The 27,063-nt window shown below is 48.6% G+C and overlaps 1 protein-coding gene across 1 annotated transcript in view; it reads right to left on the bottom strand.

Annotated features, from left to right (window-relative positions):
• Nucleotides 1-26,787, bottom strand: part of btbd9 (BTB (POZ) domain containing 9) — a 107,532-nt gene extending 80,745 nt beyond the window's left edge. Inside the window, exons 1-3 of the mRNA XM_052025345.1 lie at nucleotides 26,680-26,787; nucleotides 21,419-21,631; nucleotides 14,661-15,024 (exon numbers count right to left, since the gene is read on the bottom strand). Of these exons, the coding sequence (XP_051881305.1) occupies nucleotides 14,661-15,024; nucleotides 21,419-21,603 (549 nt within the window). The 5' untranslated portion in view covers nucleotides 21,604-21,631; nucleotides 26,680-26,787. The remainder of the gene's footprint in view (nucleotides 1-14,660; nucleotides 15,025-21,418; nucleotides 21,632-26,679) is intronic.
• Nucleotides 26,788-27,063: the final 276 nt, after the last annotated feature.

Raw genomic sequence — 27,063 nt, forward strand, 5'->3', positions numbered from 1 at the left:
CCCTACCCTCATCTACCCCCTCGGTTACCTCTGAAAAACTCAAGAGATTTGTGAGACATGATTTCTCATGCACAGGGCTGTGCTGACCATCTCTAATCAGTCCTTAGACACAAGAGATTCTGCAGATGAAATTTTTTTCTGTTTAGCTTAGTTTAGTTTGATATATTGTTTATAATTTTTCTTATTGATTTGGGGATTTTTCTTTATTTTATATTTATATAATAAATCTTTTTCTTTCCTTTCTTTTCTATTATATTCATTTACTAAAAGATCATTGGATCTACAGATTTTTTATATTTTATTGTTCTTTATGGTTATCCATGCCATGATTGTTCTCCTGATCTCTTTGCATTACATATACAAACATTGATCTTATATATTAATCTGTATTAATTTGAAAACTAATAAAAAGATTGAAAAAGAAGAGATTCTGCCGATGCTGGAATCTGGAGCAACACACAAAATGCTGGAAGAACTCAGCAGGTCAGGCAGCACCTATGGAGGGAGATAAACTGTCCACATCTTGGGTCGAGACCCTTCATCAGGACTGGAAAGGAAGAGGGCAGAAGCCAGAATAAGAAGGTCGGGGTAGGGGGAGGAGCACACGCAGGCAGGTGACAGGTGAGTTCAGATGATAGGTGAGTTCAGGTGATTGACAAGTCCAGGTGAGGGGGCAAGGTAGGTAGGTGGGGGAGGGGGGGGAAGAAGTAAGAAGCTGAGAGGTCATAGGTAGAAGAGGCAAAGGGCTGAAGAAGGAGGAATCTGGTAGGAGAGGACACTGGACCAGGGAATAAAGGGAAGGAGGTGGGGAATAGATAGGCATGTCATGGGGGGGGGGGAAGAAGGGGGCCACAGAAATGAGGGAAGACAAAGGAGAAAAAAAAGTGGGGGAGAGGAGGGGAGGGGTTACCGGAAGTTAGAGAAATCGATGTTGAGGTCATCAGGTCGGAGACTACCAAGGCGAAATACGAGGTGTTGCTCCTCTAACCTACATCTGGCCTCAACATGGCAACAGAAGCGGCCATGGATAGACAGTATGGGTGTGGGATGTGGAATTGAAGTGGGCGGCCACCAGGAGATCCTTGCTTTTGTGGTGGACTGAGCGAAAGTGCTCGAAGTGGTCACCCAAACTGTGTCGTGGTCACCGATGTAGAGGAGGCCGCACCGGGAGCACCGGATGCAATAAGTGTCACCCTCAGATTCACAGGTGAAGCACTGCCTCACCTGGAAGGACCGTCTCGGGCCCTGAATAGTGGTGAGGGAGGAGGTGTAGGGACAGGTGTAGCACTTAGTGCGGTTGCAGGGATAAGTGCTGGGAGGGTCATCTGTGGGGAGGGACGAGTGGACAAGGGAGTCACGGAGAGAGTGGTTCCTGTGGAAAGTGGACAGTTGGGGGGAGGGGAAGATGTGCCTAGTGTTGGGAACCCGTTGGATGTGGCAGAAGTCGCGGAGAATGATGTGTTGGATGCGGAGGCTCGTGGGGTGGTAGGTGAGGACAAGGGGAACCCTGTCCCTGTTATGTCGGGGGGGGGGGGGGGAATGAGGTGAGGGCAGATGTACGGGAAATGGAAGAGATGTGGGTGAGGGCAGCATTGATGGTGGTGGAAGGAAAACCCTGTTAACTGAAGGAGGAGGACATCTCAGATGTCCTGGAGTAGAAAGGCTCATCATGGGAACAGATGTGGAGGAACTGTGAGAAGGGGATGGCATCCTGTGAGAGTCAGTGGGTTTGTAAAAGATGTCAGTGGTTAATCTGTCTCTGGAGATGGAGACCGTGAGATCCAGAAAGGGGAGAGAGGTGTCGGAGGTGGACCATGTAAATCTGAAGGTAGGGTGGAAGTTGGAGGCAAAGTTGATGAAATTGACGAGTTCAGCACGGGTGCAGAAAGCAGCCCCAATGCAGTCGTCAGCGTAGCAGAGAAAGAGTTGGTGGGTGTTACTGGTGTACGCTTGGAACATGGACTGTTCAACGTAGCTGATGAAAAGGCAGCCATAGCTGGGGCCCATGCGAGTGCCCATGGCTACATCTTGGGTTTGGAGAAAGTGGGAGGAGGCAAAAGAGATGTTGTTGAGGGAACTCACCCACATCTGCTCTATTTCTCGCATGTCTGCCCTCACTCCATCTCCCCCCCACCCCGACCTAACAGGGACAGGGTTCCCCTTGTCCTCACCTACCACCCCCCAGCCTCCATATCCAACCCATCATTCTCCGCGACTTCCGCCACATCCAACAGGATCCCACCACCAGGCACATCTTCCTCTCACCTCCCCCCACCCCCGCTTTCCACAGGGACTGCTCTCTCCACAACTCCCTTGTCCACTCGTCCCTCCCCACAGATGACCCTCCCAGCACTTATCCCTGCAACTGCACTAAGTGCTACACCTGTCCCTACACCTCCTCCCTCACCACCATTCAGGGCTCGAGATGGTCCTTCCAGGTGAGGCAGTGCTTCACCTGTGAGTCCGAGGGTGTCATTTATTGCTTCCGGTGCAGCCTCCTCTACATCAGTGAGACCCGACATGGATTGGGTGACCGCTTCATTGAGCACCTTGGCTCTGTCCGTTGCAAAAGCCAGGATCTCACGGTGGCCACCCACTTCAATTCCACATCCCACTCCCACACTGTCACGTCTGTCCACGGCCTCCTCTACTGCCACGTTGAGACCAGATGTAGGTTAGAGCAGCAACACCTCATATTCCGCCTTGGTAGTCTCCGACCTGATGGCCTCAACATCAACTTCTCTGACTTCCAGTAACCCCTCCCCTCTTCCCTGCCCAACTTCTTTTTCCTTTTGTTTTCCCCTTTGTCTTCCCTCATTCCTGTGGCCCCCTTCCCTTCTTCTCTGTTCCCTTCCCCCGCCCTCATGACCTGTCTATTTATTCCCCACCCCTTTATTCCATGGTCCAGTGCCCTCTCCTACCAGATTCCTCCTTCTTCAGCCCTTTGCCTCTTCTACTATCACCTCTCAGCTTCTTACATCTCCCCCCTCACCCACCCACCTACCTTCCCCCTCTCACCTGTTCTCACCTATCACCTGCCAGTGTGTGCTCCTCCCCCTCCCCCGACATTCTTATTCTGGCTTCTGCCCTCTTCCTTTCTGGTTCCGATGAAGTGTCTTGACCCGAAATGTCAACTGTTTATTTCCCTCCATAGATGAGTTCCTCCAGCATTTTGTGTGTTTGCTCTAATTAGTCCTCGTCTATCCAAATGCAGGTAGATCCTGTCCCTCAGAATCCCCTCCAGCAACTTCCCCACCACTGATGTCAGACACACCGGCCTGTCATTCCGTGGCCTGTCCTTGCTGCCCGTCTTAAATAACAGTACAACAGGAGCCACCCTCCGGTCTTCTGGAACTCCACCTGTGGCTAAAGATGAAGGAAATATCTCCGCAAGGACCTCTGCAATTTCTTCCCCAGCTCCCCACAAGGTCCGATCATACACTCAGTCAGACCCTGGGGATTTAGCCACCTTAATGTGCTTTAAGGCTGTCAATACCACCTCCCTGGTAATTTGTTTGCACGTCAAGACATCATCACTCATTTCCCTCATTTCTTCAGCATCCATCATTTTCTCGACAGTGAAAACTGATGAGAAATATTCATTAAAAATCTCGCCCATCTCCTGTGGCTTCACACACAGACGTCCATGCTGATCTTTAAAGGAACCTATTCTCTCCCTAGTCACCCCTTTAATATACCTGTAGAATCCCTTGGGATTTTCCTTGACCCTGCCTGCCAGAACCATCTCATGCCCTCTTTTTAACCTCCTGATTTCCCTCACGAATACTCTTACACTTCTTATGGTCATCGAGGCATGTATGCCTCCTTCATTTTCCTGACCAGAGCCTCAATATCTCTTATCAACCAGGGTTCCCTGAACTTGCCAGCCTTGCCCTTCACCCCAGCAGGAACGTGCTGCCCCTAGACTCTGATATCACACTTTTAAAAGCCTCCCACTTGCCAATTGCCCCTTGACCAGCGAACAGACTCATCCAATTGATCTCTGCAAGTTCCTGCCTAATGCCTCTAAAATTGGCCTTACCCCAGTTCAGGACCTTAACCTGTGGACCTGTCCTGTCTCCTCCACAGCTTATTCTAAAACCAATAGAATTATGGTCACTGGACACAAAGTGCTCCCCTACTGACACTTCAGTCACTTGCCCTGCCTCGTTCCCTGACTCGACCTTGTTATTCCTCTTTTGCACTATTTTGTTTTGGGAACTTCTAGTAATTTTTATGTCTTGGACTGTACTGCTGCCACAAAACAACAAATTTCATGTCAGTGATAATAAACCTGATTTTGAATGGACACATTTAACAAATTCCACCCCGTCTAAGCCCTTTGCACTGTGGTTGGCCCAGACAATATTTGGGAAGTTAAAATCTCCCACTAATACTACCCTTATTCTTACAGCTACCTGCAATCTCCCTACACATCTGCTCCTCTATGTCCCATTGACTACTGGGGGGCCTATAATACAGTCCCATCAAAGTGACCCTCCCTTTCTTGTTTCTAAGTTCTACCCACATGGCCTCACTGGATGATCTCCCAAGAATGTCCTCTCTAAGCACTAAAGTCATGTCCTCTTTCATCAAGAAGGCAACTCCCCCTCTTTACTTGTACCTCTGTCACGCCTGGAACATTGAGCTGCCAGTCCTGCCCTTCTCTCAGCCATGTCAATAATACCCCAGTCCCCAGAGCCAATGCACACCCTGAGTTTATCCGCCTTAGCTGTTAAGCCTCTTGCATTGAAACAAATGCAGTTTAAACCAGCAGTCTTTCCTCTCCCTTCACTGTGCTCCTGGCTGTCCTGTTTACTAAACTTGCTTCCATTGGCTGCAGTATTAACCTGATTGCTCATATCCTTCACTACTGCTCAGGGTCCTATCCCCTGCCAATCTAGTTTAAACCCTCCCGAGTAGCAGTAGCGAGTCTCCCTGCCAGGAAATTGGTCCCCCACCCGTTCAGGTGTAACCCGTCTCTCTTGTACAGGTCACCTCTACCCCAGAGGAGATTCCAATGATCCAGGAACCTGAAACCTTGTCCCCTGCACCAGCTCCTCAGCCACACATTCATCTGGCCTATATTTCTATTCCTGCCCTCACTAGCGCCGTGAATAGTGGGGTCTTAGGGAGTGTTGAGGAACAGAGGAACCTTGGATACATGTCCTTTGATCTGACATATGGGAGTTGTTCAAAGATCAGTTGATCAGAGCTTAGGGCCAGCATGTTCCAGTAAGGAGGAAGGACAAGGATGGCAGAGTAAAGGAACCTTGGAAGACAAGGGAGGTTATGAATTTAGTCAAAAAGGAAAAGGAAGCATATCAAAGGTTTAGGAAGCTAAAATCAGACAGGGTCCTTGAGGGATATAAAGAAATGTCCTTGGCAAGTAGAATTAAAGAGAATCCCTAGGCACTTTATACTTACATTAAAGATAAGAGGGTAACTAGGGAGAGGGTTGGACCACTCAAAGATAAAGGTGGGAATTTATCAGGGGAAGTGGGTGAATTACTAAATGAGTACTTTGTGTCAGTGTTCACCAAGGAGAAGGACTTGGGGGATAGTGAGAGCAGTGTGGGGTGTGCTAATGTGCCAGGGCACCTTGAGATCAGGAAGGTGGATAAGTCCTCAGGGCCTGATGGGATATACCCCAGGTTATTGAGAGAGGAGATTGCTGGGGCCACGATGGAGATCTTTGTATCCTCACTAGTAATAGGCAAGGTCCGGGAGGACTAGAGAGTAGCCGACATTGTTCCTTTGTTCAAGAAGAGAAATAGGGATAATCCTGGAAATTATAGGCCAGTGAGTCACACGTTAGTGGTAGGGAAGCTATTGGAGGATTCTTAGATGCAGGAATTATGCACAATTGGAAAACCATGGCCTGATTAGGGACAGTCAGCATGGCTTTGCGTGGGGCAGGTCATGTCTTACTGACTTGATTGTGCTTTTTGAGGAGGTAACAAAGGTGAGTTATGAGGGTAGGGCAGTGGATGTTGTCCACCAACTTTGGTTTGGTTGCACTTGGTGTACTGCGTGCAATTTAGTCGTCCCATTACAGGAAGGACGTGGAGGCTTTGGAGAGGGTGCAGAGGAGGTTTACCAGGATACTGCCTGGATTAGAGGGTATGAGCTCTGCCGAGAGGTTGGGCAAACTTGGGTTGTTTTCTCATGAGCGTCGGAGGCTGAGGGGAGACCTGATAGAGGTTTATAAGGTTATGAGAGGCATAGATAGAGTAGACAGTCAGGGTCCTTTCTCCCAAAGGTAGAAATGTCAAATACTAGAGGACATGCATTTAAGATGAGAGAGGAGAAAGTTTAAAGGAGACGTATGGGGCAAATGGTGGATGCCTGCAATGCGCTACCTGGGGTAGTGGTGGAAGCAGATACAACCATGGCATTTAAGAGGCTGTTAGATGGACACATGAATACGCAGGGAATGGAGGGACGTGGGCCACGTACAGGTAGAAGGGATTTAGTTTAATTTGGCATTGTGTTTGGTACAGACACGGTGGGCTGAAGGGCCTGTTCCTGTGCTGTACTGTTCTATGTTCTTGATCATTGAAGGAAGATAACATGGTGAGGAAGGTGTATGGGAGACTTCAACGGTCGGGGCAATGAGTACAAGAGCAGGGAGGTTATGTTCCAACTTTGTAAAACCTTAGAGACACAAGAGACTTCAGATGCTGGAAAATGGAGCAAAAAACTGCTAGGGGAGCTCAGAGCAGGTCAGGTAGCATCTGTGGAGGGAAATGAACAGTCAATGTTTCGGGTCGGGACCCTTCGTCTGGACTGGAAGATAGAGGAGAAATAGTCAGTGTAAAGGGGTGAGGGGGAGGGGTGGGTCAAGAGCTGGCAGGTGATGGGTGGATCCAGGTGAGGAGGGGGTGATGGGAAGATGGAGTAGGTGGAGGATAGACTGTCTTCATCAATTTCCTTGTTACTAAGGTACAGGAAGGATGTGATAGTCCTGGTGAGGGTGCACAGGAGCTTCCCCGGGATGTTTTCAGATGCCCCGTTAGCACACCACAAACTCCAGCTTTTCCCTGACAACTGACGTCGGGCGGGCTGATGTGTAGACCAGCACAGCACGGAAACCAGCCTCCCCTCCATGGACTCTGTTTATACCTCTCGCTGCCTCGGTAAAGTAGGCAGCATAATCAAAGACTCCACCCACCCAGGTCATTCTCTCTTCTCCCCCCTCCCATCAGGCAGAAGATACAGGAGCCTGATGGCACATACCACCAGGCTCAAGGACAGCTTCTATCCCACTGTGATAAGACTATTGAACGGTTCCCTTATACGATGAGATAGACTCTGACCTCACGATCTACCTTGTTATGACCTTGCACCTTATTGTCTACCTGCACTGTACTTCCCTGTACGTCTGTAGTCCCTATTTTGTTTCTTCTTCCTTCCCTGTAATGCAGTTTGTCGTCTCCTGTGTTGTACCTTCCTGTGACTTCAAATTCAGTTGCCCTGTTTGTCACCCCTGTTGCCACTGGGAACAGTTTGTCCCCATCTGTTCCGCCTGTCCCACTAATGGCTCTGAACACTTCCACTGTCTTGTTTGCCAGAGCCTCCAATATTGGACAAGACCAAGCTGATAAACATATTATCTAAACCCAGAATGCCAAACGCTTTTTAAATAAAACTGCCTGAAGGTAAATCAATATCACAGCAATGGGAGGCATTCAAGTGAAAGTTTCCAAGGGATCAGTGCAATTATGTTCACTCAGAGAAATAGAACCCCAGATCGCCAAATCTAAGACCCCAGCTGACAAAATCACGGAGAGAAGGATAAAGAAATAAAAGAAGCTCGTGTCAGGTACCCAGAGCTTAATACCACAGCAGGCTTAGAAGAGCATAGAAAGCAAAAAAGGTAATTAAGAAAGCAAATTGAGAGCAGGGAAAAAATACTGGCTAGTCAAAGACAATTCAAAGGTGTTTTGTAAACATATGAAGAGCAGAGGATGATGATGATGGAAAGAATGTGGAGACAGGAATGTGAGCGAGGTTCTGAATGAATACTTCACAGATGTCCTGACAAGAGAACCTGCTGTTGACACTGTGTACATTATGCTGTGTGAAATATTAAATGTGACAAACACTGTAAAAGGTGAAATAGTCCATCTACCCTCTGAGTGTAAAATTGTTCCTCACGTGCCCTCTAAGAGTAGGTAACATAACAGTCATACATACAACAGGACAGCACAGGAACAGGCCCTTCGGCCCATCATGTCTGTGCCAACCATAAATGCCAAATTAAACTCAACCTATCTGCCTACAAATGATCCATGTCCTTCCGTTCCTGCCTGTTTATCTGCCTGTCTAAATACCCCTTAAAGCCACCATTATGTCTGCTTCCACTACCACCCCTGGCAGAGTATAAAAGACACTTGGACAGGTTCACAGATAGGAAATGTTTCAAGGGACATGGGCCAAACATGGGCTAATGGGACCGGCTTAGATGGGGATCTTGGTTGGCATGGACAGGTTGGGCCGAAGGGCCCATCTCTGGGCTGTGTGACTCTGATTTCAAACACACTTGGACAGGCACGTCGACAGGAAAGGCATGGAGGGATATGGGCCAAATGCGGGTAAATGGGGTTAGCACAGCCGGGGCTTCACGGTCAGCATGGACGTTGGGCTAAAGGCCCTGTTTCTGCGCTGTACTGCTCGATAACTCTCTCACCTCTTGCTCCTCACCTTAAACCAATGCCATCTGGGTTGAGACATCACCGTAATGGGTTTTCACTTTAAAATTCTTTTTGAACACTGTAATTGTCTCCACCACCTCCTCTGGCAGCTTGTTTCAGATAACCATCACCCTCTGTGTGAAAGACTTACCCCTCAGATCTACTTTGAATTTCTCCCCTCTCACTTTAAGCTTGTCCTTCCAGTTCTAAGCTCCCCTGCCCTTGGAAAAAGACCACCCACTGGCCTCCAATGTTCCAGTGACAATAAGTCAAGCCTGTCCAATCACAACTACAGCCCTCCATTCCCGATGCACCCTGCTCAATCAGTTCTGCACTCTCTCTATTGCTATCACATCATTGTGTGTGGCAACCAGAACTGTACACAATACTCCTTGTGTGGTTAAACTGTTTTGTACAGCTGTGACACGAGTCAACAACTCTTACACTCAATGCCTCAGCCTATGAAGGTAAGCATACCAAATGCCTTCTTCATTACCCTACCCACCAGTGTCTCAAGCAGAGAGTTGAGACAGCCCAGCACATCACAGAAACCAGCTTCCCCTCCATGAACTCTGTCTATACCTCTCGCTGCCTTGGTGAAGCAGCCAGCATCAAAGACCCCAGCCACTGAGGTCATTCTCTCTTTTCCCCTCTCCCATCAGGCAGAAGATACAGAAGCCTCAAGGACAGCTTCTATCCCACTGTGATAAGACTATTGAACGGTTCCCTTTTACGATGAGAGGGACTCTTGACCTCACAATCTACCTCATTATGACCTTGCACCTTATAGTCTACCTGCAATGCACTTCCTCTGTAGCTGTGAAACTTTACTCTGTAATCTGTTATTGTTTTTACCCTGTACTACCTCAATGCACTGTGTAATGAATTGATCTGTACGAACAGTATGCAAGACAAGATTTTCACTGTACCTTGGTGCAAGTGACAATAATAAACCAATACCTCGATGATGCTGGAGGAACTCACCAGGCCAGGCAGCATCCGTGGAGAAAAGCAGGCGGTCAACCCGAAACGTTGACCGCCTGCTTTTCTCCACGGATGCTGCCTGGCCTCCTGAGTTCCTCCAGTATCATTATGTTTTGCAGCTAGATTCCAGCATCTGCAGTCCTTTGTTTCTCCAATACCAATACTTTCAGTGAGCTATGGACTTGCACCCTTAGGTCTCTCTGTACCTCAGTGCTACGGTTCCTCTATATGTCCCTAAGGCCCCAGCATTGATCTCTGCAGAACACCATCTGCTAAAGCCTTCCAGTCAGAACAACACCCATCCTCCACCACTCTCTGCCTCCTATCACCAAGCCAATTTTGGAACCAGTTTGCCAACACACCTCGGATCCCTTGTGCCTTAACCTTCTGGACCACCCTACCATATGGGACCTTGTCAAAAGCCTTACTGAAGTCGACATAAGCCATGTCACCAGTTTGCTGCATTACCTTCTCAATAAACTCAGTCAGATTTGGAAGACAAACTTAAGAGTTCTTCAAGCAGAGTTGATGGAGGGGAACCTGCAGATGTGGTGTTTTTGGATTTCCAGAAGGCATTTGACAAAGGGCCACATAAAAGGCTGGTGAACAAGGTAAGAGCTCACGAAAATGGAAGAAGTGTGTTAGCATGGACTGAAGACTGGTTATCACATAGAAAGTCAGAATAAAACAGGTCATTTTCAGGCTGGAAGGATGGAACTAGTGAAGTGCCCCAAGGATCAATTCTTGGCCTACAATTGTTTACATCAGTGACCTGGAGAATGAGGCAGACTGCAAAGTATCCAAGTTTGCTGATGACACCATAAGTAGGTGGGAGAGCATGCTGTGATATGGATAATTGGATTCTGCAACAGGATAGAGGTAGGCCGGGTGAGTCAGTGAAAACTTGGCACGTGGAGTTTAATGTGGGAGTGTGGGAGGTCATGCACTTCAGTGAGGGGAATTAAAAGGCAGATTCTGATCTAAGTAGAGAAAGACTGCAGATAAGTGAGCCAGGATTCCTTGTGCATCAGACAGTCAAAGTTAGCAGGCAGGTGCAGCAAGAAGTCAGCACATTGTCCTTCATTACAAGAGCTGGAGTTTAGAAATAGGGGGAGTTGTTCCAATTATACAGGGTGTTGTTGAGGCTATGCATGGAGTACTGGGCACAGTTTTTGTTTTAGTAAGGATATACTGGCATTGGAAACTGTCTGAAAGGGATTCACTTGGCTAATCCCTATCACAAGCGGCAAAAGAAGTTGGATCTGTACTCAGAGAGTCATAGAGTAATACAGCACAGAAACAGGCCCTTTGGCCCAACTGGACCGTGCTGACCACAGTATCCTCCCTGCTAGTCCCAGTTGCCTGTGTTCGGCCCATAACCCTCTAAGCCCCTCCCCTCCATGTACCTCTCCAAATGCCTCTTCAATGTTGCAGTTGTACCCGTCCCGACCACTTCCTCTGGCAGCTCATTCCAGCCACTCACCACCCTCTGTGTAAAGAAGTTTCCTCTCAGGTCTCTTTTCAATCTCTCTCCTCTTGACTTGTATCTGTGCCCTCTAGTTTTGGATTCCCCAACCCTGGGGAAAAGTCTATGACCGTCCACCTTGTCCATACCCCTCATGATTTTATGAACTTCTATGAGGTCACCACTCATTCTCCTACGCTCCAAGGAATAAAGATCCAGCGTGGCCAACCTCTCCCTATAACTCAGGCCCTCTGGTCCAGGCAGCATCCCCGTAAATCTCTTCTGCACCCTCTCCACCTTGACGTCTTTCCTATAATAGGGTGATTAAAACTGTACACAATACTCCATGTGTGGCCTCATCAATGACTTATATAACTGCAACATAATGTCCCTACTCCTAAACTCGATGCCTAACCAAAGGCTAGAGTGTTAAATGCCTTCTTCACCACCCTGTCTACTTGCACAGCCACTTTCAGTGAATTGTGCACTTGTACTCCCAGGTCCCTCTGTTCCACAACACTCGTCAGTGCCCTGCCATTCACTGTACAAGTCCTACCCTGGTTTGAATGTCCAAAATGCATCACCTCACACTTATCTAAGTTGAAATCCATTTGCCATTCCTCAGCCCATCTCCCTAACTGATCAAGATCTCTTTGCAGTTCATTGTAACCTGGTTCACTATCAACAAGACTCCCTAATTCAGTATCATCAACAAACTTGCTAATCATGCCATCTACATTCATAATCCAAATCATTTACATACATAATGAATAACAGAGGTCCCAACACTGATCCCTGGGGCACCCCACTAGTCACAGGCCTCCAGTCGGAGAACCGACCTTCAACCATCACCCTCTGCTTCTTGTCATCGAGCCAATTCTGAATCCACCTTGCTAAATCCCATGCGACCTAAACTTCCAGATCAGCCTGCCATGAGGGACCTTGTCAAAGGCCTTACTAAAGTACGTACAGACAACATCCACTGCCCTACCTTCATCTATCCCCTTAGTTACCTCTTAGATTCGTCAGATGTGACCTCCCATGCACAAAACCGTGCTGACTATTCCTGATCAGGCCTTGACTATCCAAGTGATGGTACATCTTGTCCCTCAGAATTCCCTCCAGTAACATCCCTACAACTGAAGTCAGGTTCACCGGCCTGTTGTTCCCTGGCCTGTCCTTGCTACCCTAATGGAACAACATTAGCCACCTTCCAGTCTTCTGGAACTTTGCAAGGAGCTAACGACGAAGCAAATACCTCTAAGGGCCTCCATGATTTCTTCCCTGGCCTCCCATAAGGTCCGGGGGTGCACTTGGTCAGGCCCTGGGGATTTGCCCACCTTAATACACTTCAAGGCTCCAAATACCTCCTTCCTCGTAATATGCATGTGATCCAAGACCTCACTACTTATTCCTCTCATTTTCCTGGCATCCACAATATCCCCCTTAGTAAACACCGAGGAGAAATAGACAATGACAATCCTGGCCATCTCCTGCAGCTCCACACATGGGCAGTCCTGATGGTCTTTAAGAGGACCTAGTCTCTCCCTAGTCACCCTTTTGCTGTTAACGTAACTCGTGCCTCTGATCTTAAACCTATACACTCTTGTTTTTAGCACCCCCTCCCCAGGAAAAAGACTCTGTGCTTTCATCTTGTCTATGCCCCTCATGATCTCATATACCTCTATCATCACCCCTCAATCTCCTACGTTCCAGGGGTTCAGTAGGAGTACATTCTCCTACTCTAAACCTTTTCTCTCCGTGTTTCAAAGGCATTCGGACAGCTACTAGGACAGGAAAGGTATCGAGGGATACGGACCCAATACAGACAAATGGAATTAGCGTAGGTTGGCATGGACGAGGTGGGCTGAAAGGTCCGTTTCTGGGGTCTACAAGTCTATGACGTGGAGAGACTTCAATGAGCTACAGAGAAGCTGAGTGAGTGGGTGAGAACAGGGCACATGGAAGATAATGTGGAAAAATGTGAGTCATTCACCACAGTACACAACAAAGAAAAACAGACTGAGAAATGTCGATGTTCAGAGGGACCTAGGTATCCTTGTATACAAGCCTCTGAAAGCTAGCGTGCAAGTACTGCAAGCAATTAGGAAGGCAAGTGGTGTGCTGGTCTTTACTATGACAGGTCTTGAATTCAAAGTGAAGATGTTTGGCTGCAACTGTACAGGACCTTGGTGAGACCACACCTGGAATATTGTGCACAGATCAGGTCTCCTTACCTAACGGATGGACTAGTTAATGAGGGAGTGCAGTGAAGGTTCCCAGACTGCTTCCTGGGATAGTGGGTTTCCCGTCTAAGGAGAGAGTGAGTAGGCTGGGGTTGTATTCTCGAGAGTTTCAATGAATGAAAGGAGATTTTAATTACAAGAGGAATCTAGAACTAGGGGGCAGTCTCAGAATAAGAGTGAGGCCATCCAGGATGAAGATGGGAAGAAATTTCTACCTCCTGAATGGTGAATCGTTTAAAACCCCTATCAAATGGAGGAAGAGTTGCTAAACATATTTAAGGCAGAGATTGATAGATTTTTAGCTATTAAGGAATATGGGGTTACTAGAGGAAAGTGGTGCTGAGATGAATGAATAGCCATGAATTCAATTAACGTTACAGCAGGAACAAGGGCTGAGTTGTCTTCTTCGGCTTCCATTACTTCTCTTCTTAAATTATTTCTTATAATCAGCCTTGGCACATCTCATCTACCAAACAAATGACTGCAGAAGCTGTTCTGGAGCAGCTTGTAAAATCATTCTTAGTCTTTCACAGGAGTTATATTGACAGGTCCACGAAGTGAAAGGATGCCAGCCAGACCACTCTTCCCAGGCTGATAGGGTCTTCAGCGACTAACTCAAGTTCCTATTACTTCCCTGAAACATGGGAGGAATACGTTAAGAAGAATTCTGGTCACTGCATTATTGAAAGGATGTGGAGGCTTTGGAGAGGGTGCAGAGGAGGTTTACCCAGAGGCTGCCTGGACGAGAGGGCATGTGGTATAAGGAGAGGTTGGACAAACTTGGGTTGTTTTCTCTGGAGCAGCAGAGGCTGAGGAGAGACCCGAGAGAAGTTTACAAGATTATGAGAGGCATAGATAGAAAGAACAGCCGGTATCTTTTTCCCCAGGGTTGAAATGTCTAACACCAGAGGTCATGCATTTAAGGTGAGAGGGAGTGAGTTCAAAGGAGATGCGCAGGGCAAGTTTTTTTTTACACAGACAGTGGTGGGTGCCTGGAATGTGCTGCCAGGGGTGGGAGTGGAGGCAGATACAACTCAGGTGCTTAAGAGACTCTTAGATAGGCACATGGATGTGCAGGGAATGGAGAGATATGGACATTGTGCAGGCAAAAGGTTTTAGTTTAGTTAGGTGTTTAACTGCTAGTTTAATTGGTTCAGCACCACATCGTGGCTGAAGGGCCTGTTTCAGTGCCGTACTGTTTGATGTTCTAATTTCAGGTTGATTAATTAAACTACAATGTAATGAATGACATAGTACAGATAATCTCACCTTTGAAAGGGACAGGAAGCCTTCACTGCCAAGGACTGCCCTTGCATTCCTGTCCATGTATAAGCAGCAAGTATTGGAAAGCTTGCTGAGTGAGTAAAGACTAGCCACATCGTAAACCATGCAGACATTACTGATGCTCAGAATGGTGCAGAGATACTCAGAGGTAGCAGCTTCCAGCTCGGGGAATCCATACTTATGGGCTAGACTGAGAAAGTCCAACAATACTTCCTCCTTCTCATTGGTCAGGGTGACCTGGCCGGTGTAGATGTATTTCAGCAGCATTGTAAATGCCTCTGCTGGCGTATCCGGCAATGGGATTTCGGCTTGGGAATGTGACTCCCGCATTCCACCGTATAATAAGGCCCTGGAAAGAGGCGGAGAGAAGATGATTGTAAATAAAAAGTCCTTGAATAATTAAAACAACTTTAACGTTGTAAAACATACAAAGGAAGTTGACAGCGACCCAGGTTCAGTTCCGGCCACTGTCTGTAAGGAGATTCATTGGGCAGGAGGTACAGAAGCCTGAAGTCAGGAACAGTGACTTCCCTTCAACCATTTAGTTCTTGAACCAACCTGCACAACCCTAATCACTACCTCAGTACAGCAACACTGGGACCACTTTGCACTACAGTGGACTTTGCTTTTTTGTTCTTTCTTGTATAATTTATGTTTTTCTTGTGAATATTGTGTCTTAAATGCTAGGTGCCTGTGATGCTGCTGCAAGTAAGTTTTTTCCATTGCACTTGTGCCTACATGTCCTTGTGCATATGACAATAAACTCGACTTGAATTTCTCTGGATATATACATAGGAAGAAGTCAGCTAAGGCAAGCGTGGGACCTCTAATGAGGCTGGCGAATTAATAACAGGAAACAGAGAAACAGCAGATATGTTAAAAATGATTTTTTGCACCAGTCTTCACAGTGGAGGACACCGCAAATCTCCCTTTTGGGTGAATTGGAAATAACAGGGAGGAACTTGTAAAAATCCAAATCATATGAGATTTCATATTAGAGAAAGGTGGACCAATTCCCAGGACCCAATGGTCTGCCCCCAAGGGTTTTAAAGGAAGTCACTACAGAGATAGTAGACCCATTGATTGAATCTTCTCAAACCTCAGAACACAAGGATAATGGCAAGACTCTTGGCAGTGTGGAGGAACAGAGGGATCTTGGGGTCCACGTTCATAGACCCCTCAAGGTTGCCGCACAGGTCCATAGGGTTGTTAAGAAGGCGTATGGTGTGTTGGCCTTCGTTAGTCAGGTTTTGAGTTCAAGGGCCGCCAGGTAGTGTTGCAGTTCTACAGAACTCTGGTTAGACCACACTTGGAGTATTGTGTTCAGTTCTCGTCGCCTCATTATAGGAAGGATGTGGAAGCTTTAGAGAGGGTGCAGAGATTTACCAGGATGCTGCCTGGATTGGAGAGCATGTCTCATGAGCATAGGTTGAGTGAGCTAGGGCTTTTCTCTTTGGAGAGGAGAAGGATGAGAAGTGACTTGATAGAGGTGTACAAGATGATAAGAGGCATAGATCGAGTGGACAGTTAGAGACTTTACCAGGGCGACAATGGCTCACATGACGGGGCGTAATTTTAAGGTGATGGAGGAAGGTATAAGGGGGATGTCAGAGGTAAGTTTCTTTACACAGAGAGTGGTGGGTGTGTGGAACGCACTGCTGGCAGAGGTTGTGGGGGCAGATACATTAGGGACATTTAAGAAACTCTTAAATAGCAACATGCATGATAGAAAAATGGAGGGCTATGTGGGAGGGAAGGGTTAGATAGATAATAGAGAAGGATAAAATGTTGGCACAACATTGTGTGCTGAAGGGCCTGTACTGTGCTGTAATGTTCTATGTTCTGTGTTCACCTAATTCTGGGAGGACAGTGGAAGAGTGGAAAACAACCAATGTGACTCCCTTGTCCATAAGCGTGGGAAGACAGAAGGTGGGGAACTATATGCCAGTTTGTTTAACATCTATTGTTGTTACAGCTGTAATAAGCTGTTGGCGAGACCACACTTCAAATATCTGGTCCTTAGACCCAAGGAAGGATAGAGTCACAGTCATAGAGGTGCACAACATGGAACCAGGCCTCTCAGCTCAACTCGTCCGTATTGACCAATGGACACTCTTCCATTTTAATGCCATCTCCCACCACTTGATCCGCAGCCTTCTATGCCAAGGCAATTGAAGTGCTCATCTAGACACTTCTTAAATGCTGTCAGCAACCCACTTTCAACCACTCAGACAAGAAGGCCTGACAGGGTAGATGCTGCAATGTCTTCATTAGTGGGAGAATCACGAACTAGAAACATAGTCACAAGGGGCTGGTCATTTAAAACTGAGGTGTGTAGAAACTTCTCCTCTCAGTGAATTTCTGCAATTCTCTGCCCCCAAGGGTGGTGGAGCCCAGATCATTGGATATATTAGTGATAGAGGTAGATCAATGAAAGGTAGGGGAAATGAAGGCTATGGAGAACTGGCGGAGAGGAGGCAATGAGGCCTGGGGAAGACCAGCCATGACCACATTGATCTTGAGCCTGTTGTCATCTTACACGATTCTCTTCAGTGTCCACACCTCCAAATTTGGCGTCATCTGCAAACTTACTGACCATGCCACCTACGTTGTCATCCAAATTCTTAATAGATTTAAGCGGAGTGAGAGGTTTAAAGGGGTATGAGGAAATGAGTTGCTTCTACCAAGAGCGTGGTTGAAGCCTGGAACGCACTGAGGGGGTACACATCTACAGCGGACACAATCTCACTGGCTCTCCTCTCTGCTCTGGAACACCTAGGCAACAGCAAGACATACGTCTGACTGTTTATCGATTACAGCTTGGCATTCAACACCATCACCCCCTCAGTATTAATCACCAAAACCTGGGCCTCTGTACCTCCCTCTGCAACTGGATCCTCGACTTCCTTATCGGGAGACCCCAGTCAGTGTGGATCAGTAGTAACATCTCCTCACTGACAATCAACACAGGCGCACGTCAAGGATGTGTGCTTAGCCCACTGATCTACTCTCTCTACACTCAAGACTGTGTAGTTAGGCACAGCTCAAACGCCATCTATAAATTCGCCAGTGAGACCCCTGTTGTCAGCATAATTTCAGATGGCGATGAGAAGATGTACAGGAGTGAGAAAGATCGGCTGGTTGGGTGGTGTCGCAACAACAACCTCACACTCAACGTCAGCAAGACCAAGGAATTGATTGTGAACTTTAGAAAGGTGAAGTCGGGAGAACACACACCAGCCCTCATTCATGGGTCAGCAGTGGAAAGGGTGAGCAGCTTTAAGTTCTTGGGCGTCAACATTTCAGAGGATCTACCCTGGGCCTAAATCATTGATGCAATCACGAAGAAGGCATGCCAGCGGCTCTACTTCGTTAGGAGTTTGAGGAGATTCGGTACGTCACCAAAAAACTCTTGCAAATTTCTATAGATGTACAGTGGAGAACATTCTGACTGGTTACATCACCACCTGGTATGGAGGTTCCAATGCACAGGATCACAAGAGGCTGCAGAGGGTTGTAGACTCAGCCAGCTCCATCACAGGCACAACCCTCCACCATTGAGGACGTTTTCAAAAGGCGGCACCTCAAGAAGGCAGCATCCACCACTAAGGACTCTCACCACCCGGGACATGCCCTCTTCTCGTTACTACCATCAGGGAGGAGGCACAGGAGCCTGAAGACCCACAATCAACGATTCAGGAACAGCTTCCTCCCCTCCACCATCAGATTTCTGAGTGGTCCATGAACCCATGAACACTACCTCAGTATTCCTTTTTTTTTGTATATTTATTTTTTTGATTTATAGTAATTTTATGTCTTTGCACTGTGCTGCTGCCACAAAACAACACATTTCACATCATATAAGCCAGTGATAATAAACCTGATTCTGATTCCAGTGGAGGCAGAGACTCTCACAACACTGAACACTGAGTGAGCACCTGAATCAGCAAGGCATGGTCAGCTGCTGGGAAATGGGGTTCGTGTGGATCGGTACTTGATGGCCAGCAAAGGCATGGTGGGCCAAAGGGCCTGTTTCTGACTGCATGACTCTATGATAATGTTGTCACTACCTCCCTGCCCTTGTATTCTGGCCCTAGCTAATGAAGGTTATTATGCCTTATCTAGCTCTGCTGCTCCCTTGAGGCGTCCTTGGACATGAAGACCAAGGTCCTTCTATTGCTCGGTACTTCCTAGAGTCCAAGATGTATTTGTTAATTTTATTAGTCCTTATAAAATGCATGACTTCAGGATTAAATTCCCTTTTCAACTGCTCTCCCATCTAACCATCTCAAGAACATGATTCTTCAGGGAGTATTCTCCTCACCAACAACCTCACCAATTTTCAAGCCATCTGCAGAGTTATTAATCCTACCTTGACTGATCACATCCAGATTGTTAACATCTATAAGAAGCAGCAAGGGTCGTCGCAATGATGCCCCATGGTATGCCACAGGTAACAGGATTATAGCTACAGAAATAACTCTCGATCATCACCCTGTCTGCGGTCACAAAGCCAACTGTGGATCCAAATTGCCCTGGGTCCCAGCTTTTCAACCAGCCACGCACGTGGGACCCTGTCAAAGGCCTCACTGAAATCCACGTAAATCACGTCAACCATGTTACCCTCCCACCAACATACTTAGTCACCTCTCCAAAAAAAGTTCCAGTCAAATTGGTCATATAGCACATCCTCCTCACAAAAGCCACAGCTGAGTATTATAGATCGGTAGGTTCAGTATCAGTGGTAGGGAAAAAAATTCTTGAGGGAGTGGATTAATCTGTACCATTCGAGGCAGGGGTTAGTCAGTGGTAGTCGGCAGAGACTTTGTCAGATGCCTTCTGTAAATCAACACAAAAGGCACCCAGTTCACTCACTGCCTCCACCTTCTCTGTTCTCTCGTCAGAAACTCAGTGAGCTGAGCCATTCACATTGCCTTTAAGAGTGGATTGAATTAATCCTTGTCACGTGGCCATTATTTTCCTTCCGATCAAAATTTCTGACAGCCTCTGCACCCGGGGTTAACCTAAATGCACACAGCTGGCAGCCTTTCTTTGCACACATTTTCCAGGCCTCTGACACCTCCCCCATCAGGATTGGAAGATTACAGCTGCAACCTCCAACCCAACCTCCCTTTGTAATCCAGGTGCATCCCACCCAGACCAGTGACGTGTTTAATCACAGCTTGCCTTTCCAGCACCTCCTGCTTAGAAAACCTCCTCAACCCACGCGCCCCCCTCGCCCCCCCCCCCCCCCCCCCCCATTATCTCCACCACCTCCCCTTCTCCTGAGATTTGGCACCATCCCTCAGGAAAAGCTGAGCCAGTCCTCATTCAGCATTCCAACCACATCCTCCACCCTCTGCAGCAATCACCTTTGTTATCCCCAACTGGCCACACATTCCTCGTACCAAATGTTCATTATTTACGCACACCGAGATGATTTTTTTCATCCCCTTTCATTTTAACTGTCGCCCTGATCTCATACTTTCACTTTGCCTTCAAACTAAGACAGATGAGTTGACAGCACAAATAGAAATAAATGGGCATCGCAGAGAAATGGTTGCAGGATGATCCAGGCTGTGTTCGACATTTCAGAAGAAGTGAGGAGGAAAAGGAGGTGGGGCATTTCAGTGAAGAAAGAATGGCATTGCTGCAGAGGTGAGGAACGATATTCCGAAGCTCAGGATATAGAATCAGTTTGGATGGGGATAAGGAAAGGTTAAAGAGTCATTGATGGGAGCAAAACATCGGCCCTCTAACGACACTGTAGGTATCAAAAAATATAGGGCTAGTAAACAGGTACTGCAGTTATCATCGGAAATTTAATTACCGTGTAGATTGGACAACACGGAGGGGAAACATTGCAATGGTCAATGTGTCACACAGTCCGCAAACAGGCCCTTTGGCCCAGCACGTCCATGCTGACCATCAATTACCCACCTGCACTAACCCCATCTACCAGCTTTCTCTGCCTTAGTGATTAGACGTTGCCATAGCCTCTGCCTCCACCACCCCTCAGGCAGTGCGTTCTGGATTCCAACCCTTTCAGTGGATTGGGAAATCAATGCAAGGGTCAGCAGTATATCATCATTAGTGGACGTTTAGGGAGATATTCCAGTAAACCTCAGCACAGGTACCCTGCAGTGAGGAAGAAAGACTCTCCAAGAAGGATGCTCCGCCCGTGGCTAATTACAGAAGTCAAGGATGGTGTCAAATTGCCTCCAATGTTGCTCTCTTTCTACAAGCTACCAGTTCTCTACTGTGTTCAGTTACACTAGGGACACTCAAGAGACTCTTAGATAGGCACATGAATGACAGAGAAATGGAGGACCATGTGGGAGGGAAGGATGGACATTACAGCAGGATAAAATGTTGGTACATCGTGGGCCAATGAGCCTGTACTGTGCTGCAGTGTTCTATGTTCTAATAACATGTCTTCAACCAGAGCCTCCAAACCCTGACATCACCTGCCACTTCACCTACTTACCTGCCCTTCAGGTTCGGCAGATCGGGGCATAGTCAACACTACACCTCATTACAAACTAGTGCACGCTCCAGCACCTCTCTGGTGTCAACAAGTGACTTAATGTGTCACAGGACAGTGAGGCTCCAGGTAAATGTCGGTGACCCAGGGGATCAACACTCTTCGGAAAGCTGGGTAATAGGCCACACGTTCGAGGGGAATGTCACTGAGAAGCCAGCCGATAACCAGTCTGTGTGACACTGTGATGCGCAACAATCACCTGAAATACTGGCAGCGGGCAGCCAGGATCACACGATGGGCAGCAAAGCGTTTCTTCTCCACCAGAAAGGTCACATCACTGTACTCCTCGCCGTGAATCAGGGCCCCCACATGCTCTGACAGGATATGCACGTGATCGATCTCCCCAACCGAGGTGTAAGGCCGCAGCTGGTGGCTGTTGCTCATGGTGTTGGCAATCGACCCACAGAAGGTACTGAAGACAAATCACGACAATGGGTAACACTCACACTGGGAGACAACCAGCCCCACACTTGGCTCCCCACCTAACTGCACCTCCCCGACCCTCTCTGGTTCTTCCTCAGCCCTGCCACACTGGGCCGCACACACCCTCCTAGAGAACAGCTCAGTTTTCTACTGTCCTCAGCATCCCACAAATGCGCCCTCCCCCACTGTTTCTGTCTGTCTTGTCTCCTGCTCTCTACCCTCTGCCCTTGTTCTGTCAGCTGCTCCGTATCTGTCTGAGTCCTCCCACCTCTCCTCTCCTATCTCCCAGCCATCCTCCCCTCCCTCAACACAAGAACTGGATGCAGGAATGGGTCATATAGCCCCTTAGTTGCTCTGCCCTTTCAGTGCTACCTTCCTTCATTCTCCCTGCAACTCTTGATCTCACAATTGGTATTGGTTTATTATTGTTACTTGTCTTGCATACCGTTTGTACAGATCAATTCATTACACAGTGCATTGAGGTAGTACAGGGTAAAAACAATAACAGAGTACAGAGTAAAGTGTCACAGCTACAGAGAAGTGCATTGCAGGTAGACAATAAGGTGCAAGGTCATAATAAGGTAGATTGAGAGGTCAAGAGTCCATCTCATCGTTCAATAGTCCTATCACCATGGGACAGAAGCTGTCCTTGTGCCTGGTGGTATGTGCCCTCAGGCTCCTGTAACTTCTGCCTGATGGGAGAGGGGAGAAGAGAGAATGACCCGGGTGGGTGGGTGGGGTCTTTGATTATGCTGGCTGCTTCACCAAGGCAGCGAGAGGTAAGACAGAGTCCATGGAGGGGAGGCTGGTTTCTGTGATGTGCTGAGCTGTGTCCACAACTCTCTGCAGTTTCTTGCGGTCCTGGGCAGCGCAGTTGCCATACCAAGCTGTGATGCATCCAGATAGGATGCTTTCAATGGTGCATCGATAAAAAGTTGGTGAGTGTCAAGGGACATGCCGAATTTCTTTAGCCTCCTGAGGAAGTAGAGGCACTGGTGAACTTCCTTGGCTGTGGCACCTACATGGTTGGACCAGGACAGGCTATTGGTGATGTTCACTCCTAGGAACTTGAAGCTCTCAACCCTCTCGACCTCAGCACCACTGATGTAGACAGGTGCATGTACACCGCCACCTTTCCTGAAGTCAATGACCAGCTCTTTTGTTTGGTTGACTTTGAGGAAAAGGTTGTTGTCATGACACCATGTCATTAAGCTCTCTATCTCCTTCCTGTACTCTGACTCATCATTATTTGAGATACAGCCCACTACAGTGGTATCATCTGCAAACTTGTAGATGTAGTTAGAGCAGAATCTGACCACGCAGTCATGAGTGTATAGGGAGTAGAGTTTAGGGCTGAGGATGCAGCCTTGTGGACAATCTACCTTGAAGACAATAAGGTGCAAGGTCATAACCTGCAATGCACTTCCCTGTAGCTGTGACACTTTACTCTGTATTCTGTTATTGTTTTACCCTGTACTACCTCAGTGCATTGTGTAATGAATTGACCTGTACGAATGGTATGCAAGGCAAGTTTTTCACCGTACCTCAGTACAAGAGACAATAATAAACCAATACCAAGTTGAGTCCAAAAGTGGCTTAGTAATCGGAAGCAGGCAGTAGTGGTGGAGGGTTGTTTCTGTGGTTGCAGGTCTATGAACGGTAGCGTACCACAGCGATCGGTGGAAACTCCTGTTGTTTGTTACACACATTAGTCATTTGGATGTGATTAATAAGTTCTCAGATGGCACGAACATTGGTGGTGCTGCTAATGAGAAGGAGAGTCTCAGGTTACAGAAAAGATCGATCAGTTGGTAATAGAAGACAAATGTGGGCAGAGAACGGGCAGATGGAGTGTAATCCTAAGCACAAGGTGATGGAGGACTGATAAGGATGGGACATTCACCAAGGGCACGAGAGAGAGGACGGAGGAACGGAGGGACCTTGGTCTACCGGTCCACAGATCCCAAAGGTGGTAGCACAGGTTGACAAGGTGAAGGTGGCATGTGGGATATCTGCCTTCATTAACCAGGGCACAGAATACAAGAGCAGGGAGGATATGTACAACTTTATAAAACATTGGCGACACTATAGCTGGAGTACTGTGGACGATGAAAAACACGATGATGCTGGAGGAACTCAGCAGGATAGGTAGCATCCGTAGAGAAAAGGAGGTGGTCAACATTTTGGGTCAGGACTGAAGATAGGCAAAGGGGAAGCCCAATATATAGGAGGGAAAAGCAGAGCAGTGATAGGTGGACAAATGCGGAGAGGTGGGGTGGGCACAGGGTGGTGATAGGTAAATGCAGGTAAGAGATAGTGATGGGCAGGTGGGGGGAGGAGGGGAGAGCAGATCCACCGGGGGTGGGTCAAAGGTAAGGAGAGAGAGGAAAAAAAGGTAGAAAAAAAAGAGGCTGGGAAAGGGAAGAAGAGAAGAAGCCTGGGGGGGGGGGGGGGGGGGGGGGGGGGGGGGGGGGGGGGGGGGGGAGAAGGGTTTGTGGGGAAGGGGGGACTACCTAAAGTGGGAGAATTCAATGTTTGTGCCATTAGGCTGCAAGGTTCCAAGACAGAAAATGAGGTGCTGTTCCTCCAGTTTGTGCTTGGAATTCTCCTGGCAGTGGAGGAGGCCGAGGACTGACATATCAGTGATAGTGTGGGAGGGGGAGTTGAAGTGACCGGCAACGGGGAGATGCAGGTCGCAGTTACGGACGGAGCGCAGGTGTTCTGCGAAGCCTAGTCGGTGTTTGGTCTCACCAATGTCGAGGAGGCCACAGTCCTGGTCATCACACTACAGGAAGGACATAATTGCAATGGAGATGAGGTAGAGGAGATCCAGCAGGGTGCTGCTAAAGATGGAGCATTTCAGTTATAAGTGGAGAGTGGGGTGGAGGGGTGGATGGAGGCAGTGATTCCCGCAATATTTAAGAACTATCTAGATGAGCACTTGAATGACCAAGTTCTGGTAAATGGGATTAGTATGGAAAGATACTTGATGGTCAGCATGGACATGATTATGACTCGAGATGTCCCACACTTGGTCTGTGTCTCCTGCTCTCTGTCCCTCCATGGACCTCACTCGTAACGGTGATCCCTCCGATGCACACTGTCAATTTCCAGTCTCCTGGTCCCTACTGACCCTTCTTCACAAGGACGTGCAATGCTGGTGTGAGGAACCTCTGCTCCTCCCACAAACAGAAGCCCAACCAGTTCCCCTCCACTCACATGCTACACCTGACCAAACTCATCCTCACATCGAACTTCTCCTTCAACTCACTCATTTTCTCCTGATCAAATGGCATGCAAGGTGCTTTCTGTGGGTACATGGAACAGTCTTTGATTCCATCCTACTCAGGCCCCTCCCTGAACTCTTTTTTTTGAAGGTCCATTGACAACTGCACTCATCAGGAAGTTGGAAGTAGCATTGCTTTGCTCCCTATTTCCACCCTGCTCTTCCTCCTGGCGGCCCACCTCTGACTCTCCCATTCCGCAAATTTCTCTGAATCCACCTCACAAGAACATCAGGTCAGCGATGTCCCAGAGCAGCTGCAGGGCATTGTCCGGGATTGCCTCAGTGCGAGGGGCTTAAATGGCGAAGAATTTGTCAAGTGCACCCAGGAGAGGTTTTTTTTGAGCCAATACAGTCAGTCCTGATGAGGGTCTCAACCTGAAACTTCAACGATTCCTTCGTCCCCATAGATGCTGCTCAACCACTGAGTTCTTCCAGTGATTTGCTTTATGCTCTGACATAGATGGTCACACTGGAGACAGAGCAGTACTGGACTGAATGAAGCCAGGCAAGTGGCGCAGGTGTCTGCGGGAGAGCATTTTGGGGATAGTGATCATAATTCTGCAAGTTTCAAGGTAGTTACGGAAAGAGACAAGACCGATTTCAATAACGTAACACATGATCTGGGGAAAGTAGACTGGGAGCTGCTGCTTGAGGGTAAAACAACATCCAACAGCTGGGAGTTGTTTAGACAGGAGATGGTTGGAGTTGAGGGCCAACAGTTCCCATGAAGGTGAAAGATAGGGGATGATAAGAGGTACTGAGGGTTTAATGAAGGAAAAATAGACAAAGCATATTACAGATATAGCAACTGAATGGAGGAAGATAACGTGCTTAAGAAGGCATATGGGATACCAGCCTTCAATAGTTGGGGCATTGGAAACAAGAGCAGGAAGGCTATCCTCCAACATTACAAAACATCACAGAGGTTTGTAAAGGGGCAAGAGATAGAGCCTTTTCCCCAGGGTAAGGGAGTCTAAAACTAGAGAGCATAGGATTGAGGGGAGAGGGGAAAAGATTTAAAGGAGATTTGATATGGAGGTTTTTCCACACAGAGGGTGGTGGGTGTGTGGAGCGAGCTGCCAGAGGAAGTGGCAGAGGCAGAGGCAGGTACAGTCACTGTTTAAACAGCATTTAGACAGGTTCACATATCGGAAGGGAATGGAGGGATATGGCCAAATGTACAAAAATGGGACTGGGGTAGATCGGCATCACGGTCGGCCTGGACAAGTCAGGCCGAGGGGCCTGTTTCTGTGCTGTACCGCAGACCCCATGACTCTCCCCAGCTCTCTGTTCACTACGGGTTTCTCTCCCCCTGCCCACCTTCCTCCCTCCACCGACACGACACTTCACTCCCCTCCACCCCCAGCCCAACCTCCTCCTGTGCACTAATCCTCTACCCTCAGCTCCACTGATCTGTCTCCTGATTGGTTGCCCACACCACACCCTCCCATCCCACCCCCTCCCCCCCCACTGCACCCCCCTCCCCTTGCACCCCCCTCCCCACACTCCCCCCACGCCCCCTCACCACCCCCCATCCCACCCCCCCACTGCACCCCCCTCACCACACCCTCCCCGCAACTGCACCCCCCTCACCACACCCTCCCCGCAACTGCACCCCCCTCACCACACCCTCCCCGCAACTGCACCCCCCTCACCACACCCTCCCCGCAACTGCACCCCCCTCTCCCTCCCGCTCCCCATCACCGCCCACCGCCCGACGACCCTCATTTTTCCCCCATTTTATTTTTTACCGGCTTCCTCCAGTCGCCAACGTTGACGTCACCACCGACACAGCGCCTGCGCGGTACTGCGGTCGATGGCTGATGCCGTCTACGGTCCTTTGCTGCGTCACGGGAATGCGGCGCATGCGTGGTTGTTTGGGTCGGTAGTTAAACCCCTCCTCCCCCCAACCCCCCCACCCGCGGACCCCCCCACCCCCGGACCCCTCCCCCCGGACCCCCTCCCCCCGGACCCCCCCACCCGCGGACCCCCTCCCCCCGGACCCCCCCACCCGCGGACCCCCTCCCCCCGGACCCCCCCACCCGCGGACCCCCTCCCCCCGGACCCCCCCACCCCCGGACCCCCTCCCCCCGGACCCCCCCACCCGCGGACCCCCTCCACCCGGACCCCCCCCA

Source organism: Pristis pectinata, chromosome 10 (assembly GCF_009764475.1).
Source record: "Pristis pectinata isolate sPriPec2 chromosome 10, sPriPec2.1.pri, whole genome shotgun sequence".
Lineage (NCBI taxonomy): Eukaryota > Metazoa > Chordata > Chondrichthyes > Rhinopristiformes > Pristidae > Pristis > Pristis pectinata.